Source organism: Saprolegnia parasitica, assembly GCF_000151545.1.
Source record: "Saprolegnia parasitica CBS 223.65 unplaced genomic scaffold supercont2.82, whole genome shotgun sequence".
Classification (NCBI taxonomy): Eukaryota; Oomycota; class Saprolegniomycetes; order Saprolegniales; family Saprolegniaceae; genus Saprolegnia; species Saprolegnia parasitica.
This window is the reverse complement of record NW_012156476.1, coordinates 67,691-76,980: the sequence shown is the minus strand read 5'-3', so window position 1 is coordinate 76,980 and position 9,290 is coordinate 67,691. Positions and strand designations below refer to the sequence as shown.

The 9,290-nt window shown below is 58.0% G+C and overlaps 3 protein-coding genes across 3 annotated transcripts; all 3 read left to right on the top strand.

Moving 5' to 3' along the window:
* Positions 1 to 526: 526 nt before the first annotated feature.
* On the top strand, positions 527 to 5,008 carry SPRG_12785 (hypothetical protein; the record flags this gene model as incomplete). The annotated part of the gene is made up of 28 exons (XM_012351569.1): positions 527 to 541; positions 592 to 684; positions 740 to 832; positions 878 to 979; positions 1,036 to 1,140; positions 1,196 to 1,423; positions 1,474 to 1,575; positions 1,620 to 1,724; positions 1,777 to 1,869; positions 1,915 to 2,013; positions 2,061 to 2,165; positions 2,219 to 2,317; positions 2,365 to 2,466; positions 2,515 to 2,639; positions 2,699 to 2,762; positions 2,814 to 2,915; positions 2,968 to 3,069; positions 3,120 to 3,221; positions 3,283 to 3,387; positions 3,434 to 3,538; positions 3,597 to 3,698; positions 3,759 to 3,863; positions 3,914 to 4,015; positions 4,080 to 4,184; positions 4,235 to 4,336; positions 4,388 to 4,489; positions 4,533 to 4,796; positions 4,871 to 5,008. 28 exons carry the CDS (start codon positions 527 to 529, stop codon positions 5,006 to 5,008), a joined length of 3,066 nt encoding a protein of 1,021 aa, XP_012206959.1.
* Positions 5,009 to 5,931: 923 nt separating this feature from the next.
* On the top strand, positions 5,932 to 7,418 carry SPRG_12784 (hypothetical protein; the record flags this gene model as incomplete). Its single annotated transcript, XM_012351568.1, has 4 exons — positions 5,932 to 6,392; positions 6,442 to 6,573; positions 6,632 to 6,895; positions 6,950 to 7,418. 4 exons carry the CDS (start codon positions 5,932 to 5,934, stop codon positions 7,347 to 7,349), a joined length of 1,257 nt encoding a protein of 418 aa, XP_012206958.1. The 3' UTR covers positions 7,350 to 7,418.
* Positions 7,419 to 7,936: 518 nt separating this feature from the next.
* Positions 7,937 to 9,268, top strand: SPRG_12783 (hypothetical protein; the record flags this gene model as incomplete). The annotated part of the gene is made up of 7 exons (XM_012351567.1): positions 7,937 to 8,061; positions 8,111 to 8,236; positions 8,377 to 8,420; positions 8,465 to 8,529; positions 8,584 to 8,685; positions 8,737 to 8,986; positions 9,048 to 9,268. The coding sequence occupies 7 exons, from the start codon at positions 7,937 to 7,939 to the stop codon at positions 9,266 to 9,268; spliced, it is 933 nt and encodes a 310-aa protein (XP_012206957.1).
* Between the last annotated feature and the right edge of the window lie 22 nt (positions 9,269 to 9,290).

Sequence of the window (9,290 nt, the reverse complement as noted above, 5' to 3'; positions counted from 1 at the left end):
GCGTCGACGAGCGACTGGCACGAAGCCTTCATGCCAACGAGCAGGGCAGGCTCTGGCGGCGCTGGTCGTGGCAGACTCGAGAGTGCTTTCTTGGTGCTGCCCAACGAGGCCATGGCGGGCGACGAGGTCGCGTGCGGCGCCACGGCGAAGGACCCAGCTGCCAGTCCATCGTCGCCACGACCTGCCGGACGACGATCGAGCGGCCCTTAGCTTAGTAGCGCGCCATGGCCGACGCGCCGCGCCGATGACGCCGCCAGTCTACGAGCCAGGATCGCGCGCAGGCTGGCGGAGACGACGCCAATGTCGATCGAGGCCGTCGTGCAGTGTACTACCACGTGAGCATGCGCGACCCTGCGTCGCCACGTATGCATTTCGACGATAACGATGAGCGAGTGTACCTTGCATCCACTTCAACAACCTTGGTCGAGTTGGCGTTGCCCTCGCAGCGCTGGACCCAAAAACCATCTGTTTTCCGTGCTGACGACAACCCGTGCAGTCGACTTTGCACTTTTTGGCATTTGGCACGATGGCCGACGCTGCGGTACTAAAGGCCATCGCTGTCGTGGGCGCCTCATGGTCGAGCTACGATAGACCGCCGAGCTTCTACTTGCTGTTGCTGCAGGCGACGTGCCTCGCGTCCGTGCGGCGCTCGCCGATGGCGCCGACGTCAACGCGCGCAACGAGGTCGACACGCTACTGCGTCATCCACGAGCTCACGATGGCGGGCACGACGGTGTAGGCGGATGCGACGCCGCTGGACGTGGCGTGTGGCGAGGACCGTCTCGATGTGGTCACGTGCTTGCTCGCGCACCATCGTATGGACGTGGCCAAGGTCCATGGTCTGTTTCTACTATCTCTCCGTCCTGACTTGTAGTAGGCGTCGCCAATGCTCTTGTGGACCGTTTGTGAACGCGGCGCCGGTGCGATGGTCGCGCAGCTCCTCGCCCATCCCACGACGAACCCAATGACGCTCCTACCGGTACCGGTAAGGTTGCTCTCCATATCGACGGCTTTGGCTTGTAGCCATCGGACTAGAGCGGGTGGAACGTGCTTTTTGCGCTCTGCAGCACGCCACGCATGGCCGAGATGCTGTCGCTTTTTGTGGACCATCCGCGCGTCGACTGGAACGTCCCGATCCACGTACTTTGCCTGTCTCTAGATGGAATATATGGCACGACACGCACGATGCTCATAGGGCGAGACACCGCTCCAGCGCGCTGTGCAAGAGCAAGCGTGGCACTACGTCGCGGTGCTGCTGCAGGACCCGCGCGTTCATGTCAATGTCTTTGTGGTACATGGCGTCCACACGTGCAGTCGACAGAAGCGCACGACGCTCTTGCACGCGGCGTGCGATGCCAATGACGCCGATGTCGTCGTAGCGTTGTTGCGTCGGCCCGACATCAATCGACACTGCCAAATTAAGGTCGTACAATGGTATCGATCCGTGCAATGCATACAAACGTGTGTCTGTAGAACCAAGGCACAGCTTTCGCATGGACTGTTGTCCGTCGTAATCGTGCCATCTTGGAGCTCTTTCTTGCTTTACCCGACGACGACATCAATCTCCCAAACAATGTACTGTATCGCGTGAGGCTGATGTCGTCACAAGACGTACCTAGGACGGCATGCCACCGCTGCACCTCGCCATCGACTACCACGACGACGATCACATCGCCCACCGCCTTCTTTGCGAGCCACACTTGCGTCGTGACGCCACAAACGCGGTTCACTATTGACATCGTCGATTTAACCCTAACCCTGTATCAATCCATCTAGCTCGGCAACACGGCGCTGCATATGGCCAGTCAGCGCGGCTGGACGTCGCTGGTTGAGGCGCTCCTTGGCGACAACGTGAACGTCCAGAACGCGGTACATATCGTTGTCTGTTAGATGAGATGGACGACCGTGGTGTAGGCTGGCGACACGCCGGCAAGCGTCGCGCTCTTGCACGGCCAGTACGATCTCGCGCTGCGCTTCTACCGCGACTTTGGCGCCCGTGTCAATACGGTCATGGTACACGATCCATGCCACACGCTTTGCGAAGCAACGCGCGTCGCTAGAGCAATGGCTTGACACCGCTGTTGTGTGCGTGTCAGCACGGCCACCTGGCGTTGGTGCGCGTGCTGCTGGCGTCGCCCTGGCTTGAGCGCGATGTCACGGACCAAGTACGTTCGTGGCCTTTACCGAAATGTGACTTGGATCTGTCCCGGGCTATTAGCATGGCAATTCGGCCCACATGCTCGCTTGCTACACAGATCCACGCGTGTTTTTTGCCTTGTGGACCATCCGGGACGACGAGATGGCGGCGACAAATGAGGTATACAACGGTACGCGCTTCGATCGTGTGTACGACTCGACGATTAGGTCGGTCGCACGATCTTGCACGTGGCCTGCGAATATGGCCGCGGGGCCGTCGTGGCGGCGCTTCTACCGCGTACCATGAATGACGTCAATGCACCCGATGCGGTGTCGATTCTCCTCACAAAGTAGTCACGGTGCCATGGGAGCCGGTAGGATGGCAGCACGCCCCTTCTCCTGGCCTGTACCTCCAACCACGGAGCTGTCGTGGCCCAACTTCTCGCCGTGTCCGAGGTCGACACTGACCGTGCCGACAAGGTGCGCAACGTCCTCGCACTGCGGTGTGGCGTCATATGGCGAGCGTAGCTGGGCCGGACCTCCTGCATGTCGCGTGTGAGAGTGGCCACGCGTCGGTGGTCGCCGCGCTGCTGTCGGTCCACGCCAATGTGCATGCAATCGACAATGTACATCGATCTCACGTTGTGCAAGAGACACGTCATGACAAAATCGCGTAGGATGGCAATACGCCGCTGCTCGTCGCAAGTGTGGCCAACCATGCGTCGGTGGTCGCGCAGCTTCTGTCGGATCACAGTGTCGACATGACGAAAACCAACAAGGTACAGAGGTCATGATATACCACTTCCATGCGTGAGATCCTATCGGTACTAGGACGGACGAATGGCGCTGCATGTGGCCGCGCGGGCCGGGCATGTGCGCGTGCTTCAATTGCTGCTTGAGGCAAGACCCGCGGCCATCGATCTGCGCAGTGCCGTACTAGAATGCGCCAAATTGCGTCGTGTCGAGAAGGCGTGTGTCTGTAGGATGGTACGACCGCCCTCATGGAGGCTGTCGACCACCGCAAGCCTGGCGCCGTGACGTTTCTGCTGCGCCATCCATGTATTGACGCCAACGCCGTCGACAAGGTGCGTTTCACTCGACTCGAACGCGCCTCGGCGTCCATGGCAAGACTGGTTTCCATACTAGGACGGCAACACGGCGCTCATGCGGCACTGCATGCGCAGCAGCAACTATGACGTGCTCGAGGCGCTCCTCAGCAGTCCCAAGGTCGACATCAACCGTCGCAACCACGTCCGCTTCGCTTTCGTTACGACATCGTTAATAAGTCGCTTGCTAGGCGGGTGCGACTGCGCTGGCGCTGGCGTGCCATGCGAATGACCCGATGCTGGCGGCGCAGCTCATGCAGCGGCCCCAACTGGACGTCTCGACCATCGATGCGTCGGTGCGTGCGCCATCTCTTTTATGGACATCCACGGGAGGGAATATGAGGATGCATTTAGTGTGGTCATATCGCACTGGCGGTGGCGTGTGCGCTGCAGTATGTGTATGTGGTGCGGAAGCTGCTGTCGTCGCCCGAGATGGACGTCAACTACCGGGATGCGGTACCTTTTTATGGAAACCCTAGCCCTAGAATGGAACCCTAATCCCTTGCAATGGATCAGAGCGGACTCACGACGCTGCTGCAAGTGTGCCTCAACGAAGGCAACGTCAAGATTGTCCATTTGCTCTTGGAAAGACCAGAAATCGACACCAGCGTGCGGGACAAGGTACTGTACACTGCCATCCTACCACGCCCGCGTCACAGCCTGTTGGCTAGCACGGCAACTCGGCGTTGATTTTAGCGACGCGCCAAGGCCATCCTGGTATCGTGCGGGCGCTGCTGGCGCACGGTAGCTGCCATGTCAACGCCGTCAACGACGTACGTCCATATTTTTTTTTTCTTTTTGGCGGGTGGGTTGGAATCCTCCATTGGAATTGTGCAGGCGGGATCGTCGGCGCTGCATGACGCGTGTCAAGCGAGGAACGCGGTGGACCTCGTGCCGCTGCTCTTGCGCTCCCCATCGATCGACGTCAACTGCCTCGACAAGGTAAAGCTTTCTTGAAGGCCATTTTCGGGCAAGGACACACGCGTTTTTAGAAAGGACAGACCCCGCTTATGGTTGCCTGCGTGTCCGCTGCAGATGCTGTGATCGACCTCCTGCTCGATCACCCGCGTATCAATGTCAGCACGTCTGGCCACGTACGTTGACGTTTTTTGCTCGAGGCAATTCGGCGACCGTCTTTTGTGTAGGAGCACTTTGGACCGCTGCAGATTGCAGTGCGACAGCGTGCAGTCGAGGTGGTCACGCGACTGATCCAGCACCCGACTGCTGTCGTCGAGGTTGCGTACGAAGTAGGATGATGATGACCGGTTGTGTGTCTAACTTGTGACGTAGTGGGTCTTTTTGGCGTGGGTACGGGCCGTCAACAACCAGCATCTACCGCTTTTAAGCGCTCTGGCGGCCCGTGTGGACGTCAATAAGGCGCTGGTTATGCCCGACCGATCGTGCGACGACGAGCAAAGACGTGCTCGGATGGCGTCGGCGCGTCCCGGGGCGTCGGTCGGCGCGGACCTGCGTTGGATGCACCCCAAGGTCAAGGTCGAGTGGGTGGCTTCTACCAATCGCCGCGAGTGCGCCGATGCGACCGTGGCCAGCTGTGTACGCGCTTTGTTGCTAGACTGGACGATCCAAGTCCATGTCTCGAGTCTTCTTGTGTTGATGGCTGTATGTAGAAGACAGGCAAGAATGCGCTCATGGTCGCGTGCCTCTTCAGCAACGACGCCATGGTCGACCTTTTGATGTCGCAGCCAACGATCGACGTCAACGCGGTCGACATGGTGCATAATATTGTCATTTGTGTTCAGCGCTGATGTATCGCTATGGCCACTTTAGGACGGCAACACGGCACTCATGCACGTGGCCTTTCTGCACCCGAGTGCCGAGCGTATCTGGCCCCGTCTCTGCGACGCTGCCCGTCATGACGTGACGATGACCAACACGGTATATAAATCCCTAGCCCTTGTCGACGATAGCGAAATGGGCTGTTGTGGGTGTAGCGAGGCGAAACCGCGATCGAGATCGCAGGACGTTGCGGCAATGCAAGCGCAACAGCGTACCTCTTGCAGCAGCTGCTGCGTCGTCGCCATCCGAGAGTGCCGCCTGAGATTGTTGATGCGATTGCCGCCTTCTTCGTCGGCCCCGGACGCTTGTAAGCCAAACCTCGGCCGCCGGAACGTTGTGCCCGCGACCGCCACACCATGGCTTCCGCACGATTTGAACTTTGATTAAAGCAGTAACGAGGTGCTACCAACATGACATGGCTTTAAAACGACGCCGAGACCTTTGTTTGAGTTGCCATCGGCATGACAGGCCGCGCCGACGATCCAATGTGGCACTGCATTGTCTTGGCTTCTCTGTATCGACGCGCATGTGTGTACAAGAATGTCGTTTGAACCGCCTTAGTGACGAGCTCCGACCCAACGTACATGACTGCCGTCGACGCGACGGCGACACTTTTAGTTCCCATGAGGACGCAACCAGTCGCTCCAGCAACCGATCGAGTTGAGACAATGTCTTCCAATGAGCTCTGCGCAATGACTTGAATGGACCCACGACTTGCACACGAACGGCCACACTTTTAGGATAGCGCGGTGTGCGTTGGTCATTATTTGATAGTAAATGTATATATTTCATTTTCAGGACGGCCATGGCCCTTGTCGTCGTCGGTGATCGCGACTTCGAGCCCACGTCCCCGCGTCCGATGTGACAACGATAGGACGCCATCTTGCTCGTCATGGCGGCCAACTTCAACGGCGCGGCCAGTGCAAGATTTTCAACGGCGACGTTTGATTGGCCGACCGATTTGGATTTTGGCCAACGGCAGGCTATTTTGATCCGCGAGGTTGACGCCCGACAGCGCCATATCCCATCGACCTACAGCATGGCCACGCGCAGCTCGCTCACGATCTCGACGGACCTCAACAACGACGCGGCGCCGCCGGCCGCGGACGTGAGCTTCTTCGACAAGGCCGCGCTGCTCATCGCGACCAAGCTCATCAAGGACGACGGCGACGAGGCCAAAGCATCGGTGTCGCCGACGTGGGGCACGGCCATCAAGCGCGACAAGTTCCAGGACATGGACCTCCTCGAGAGCGGCAACGCGCGCGAGTACATCTCGGAAGAGAGCCTGAGCCCGACGTCGGCCAAGGCGTGGACGTACAGCACGGTCCATCGCATCAACAAGACGCAGTACAAGTACGCGATGCGCGTTCGCTGCCCGTCGCCTCATGCAACCGCGTCGTAGGATGTTTTGGAACAACGACCAGTTCCTCCTGAGCGCCAAGCAGCACAATGGCATCTTTTACATCTCGCAGTACGAGCACTTTGGCGATACGGACATGGAGACGCCGACGTCGCACTACTGCGCGGTCCTCAAGTACGACCCTTCGTTTTCTTTAAGGTTGGCCTTGGTATGCACGTGGCGGTGCTTCTAGGAAGACGACCGACAACAGCTTCAAGCTGTACAACTGCGGCTGCGAAGGCTGCGACATTGGCTTTAGCAAGTACACGTGCTCGAACGACCACGAGTCGAGCAGCTTTGGCTTCCACGAAGAAACTGGCGAGGGCGCGGACCGCCAGCTCCTCGCCGACGTGTCGCACTTTACCAAGGTCGTGAGTGGCATTTCCAGCGAGATGCGCTGCCTCAACGTGGTGATTCCCGCCGTCATGGACGATGCGCGGTCGCGCGTCATTTGGTGGTACGCTCTGCCATATAAGCTTTTGCATCGTGGTCTCAAGACTACAAATGGTAGCCCACGCATGTGCCGGGGCGATACGCCGCTCGGAGGCACACCCCGGACGTCGGCCAAGAAGGAGCTCGTGACGTCGCCGTCGCCGCACGGGAAGAAGACCATGTTCACGTTTGACACGCCCGTGAGCGACCGCATCAAGCTCGTGAGCAAGCTGCCGTCGTGGTGCTCCGAAGTCAACTCGCTCATCATGAAGTTCCACGGTGGCCGCATCCGCGAAGCATCGGCCAAGAACTTTATGCTCGTACTCGATGACGACGACGACAAGCCCATCTTTCAGTTTGGCAAATACTCGAAGTCGAAATTCTCGCTCGACTTTCGGTTCCCGTTGGCACCGATTCAAGCCTTTGCGATTGGGCTCACGTCGTGCTCGTGGAGTGCCAAGTCCAAACTCAACAATTGAGTACTACACCGATGATCGATAACATGCGATGCATGATTCAATCTTATTTTCCCGATTTTAGCTGCGATGGCAATGATGCTCTGACTGATTGGTAGTACAAGAGGCGCCGGGGTGCGAAGAGACATCATGGCTGCATTTTCAGAAGTCGCACGAATGCGTTCTGCATCACAACGACAGGTCGCGTCGTCGTCGGAAGCTCAAAAGTCAGCAGTCACTTTCACTCGCGCTCCATGTTGCGAAGCGCTCGTGTGCCGACGCGCCAAGATGCTTGCGCGACCTGACAGCTTCGTGCTACTAACAAGCGTAGTATTGCTTTGAGGCCAATGCAGGTACTGCATTTGGCCAAAAATCGGGTGCCCAAGGCAGTGTTAAAGCAATTTTAGACCCATGCGCGTGCGGGATTTCACCCACCACCATCGAATTCGAAGCCCCCGAAACACGTTTAGTGGTGGTACCTGTTCGATCTTGCTCCTTAACTCTGGGTTTGCCTTGCACAACAATTTTTTCGGTTTGAAAAAGTTGGAGCTGTAGAAGCCATCGACGCTCGTTACATGCCTCGATGGTTTCAATGACCAGTTTGCAAACCGATGGCCGACAACGGCGTCGAGGTCGAGGTTGTGCGCAACCCGTGGGTCTCTCTTGCGCTGCAAGACTCGGCCTTTTTCCAATGGAGCTCGTCCGTCGCCAAGCCGGTGCGACTTCGGCGCGACAGGTGTCTCCAGCTACCTCTACATGGACACCAATGCCCATACGGTGGCTAGTGACTTTGATATTATGGACAAGACGCTGCAGTCGCACGCGCGGTACACGCCCGAGACAGAGCCCGAGACAGAGCTCGACTTTCCTCTTGTGTTTCGGCATCCAAAGCACCGCGCGTCGCGTCTCACGTACGTGTGCAATATTGTCTTCTCGTTCTTTTTTACGAAAAAATGACGATGTGTAGAAAGGTGCGATCTGTCTGTATGTGCCACGCCACGATGCAACCGTAGGCATCTGTGCCAATGGCATGCGACGATGACGCCAATAGCGACGACTCAGACGACGCGAACGAGCTCGCGCTGCCCGTCAACGGTACGCGTTGCTGCCAGCTAGTTTTTGGTCTTGAGGCAGCGTAGCCCCCATCCACCCCCTCCTCGGTCGTCTCGACCTCGACAGTGTTTTGGGTGCGCTGCCCAAAGCCGTACTAGCTCACGCTTCGTGCTCGAGATTGACGTGACCTCATGGCACCGTCTAGCACTGCATGAGCGTTGACTTGCGTCGACGCCTCGCCGTGTACTTTTGCGGCCACCCGAATGTCGAGACAGTGGTCCAGCTCATCGAAGCCGGGTCCATCGAGGTGTGTACATAATTGTCTTGCAGTCTTAATACAGTGTGCGGAACACGGTAGGCGCAACTCGGTTTTCTCTGCGACCTCTTTTGCTTGCGTCGACCAAGCACGTTTGACGCGCCACCAGCGTGCGACTTGGTGCGCTTCCGGCGGTGGACGCCCGTGCTTCGAACCCAGAAACGCATTTGTTTCCAGCTCCAGACCGCGCGGCCAAGTGTCCGCAACATCCACATCTTGCGCCAACTCCTCGCCGCGGGCCTGTACCTCGTCCAGCGCCACTGCCGCCTTTCCCTCGAGGCCGAGCCATCCCGTACGTATCTTCAACTACTATCATTAAAGACACTTTTGATCCTAACCCATTGGTACACTAGTGGGCCACCTCTGCCTGCTTTTGAAAGAGACGCGCATGATCTACGTCAACAAGGTGATCGCAGAAGTCGATTTTGTGTCGCTGCTCCGACAAGTGTTTCACCACGGCATCTTTCTCTGGCCGAGAGCGGTCCCACGCAAACGCGCAATGACCGCCACCACATGCGCCGACCCCATTGCAGTCTACTTGGCTTCGCAGAGTAGCTCGCTTTCCATTGCATAAGAGTAGTACTACCGTGTACCTT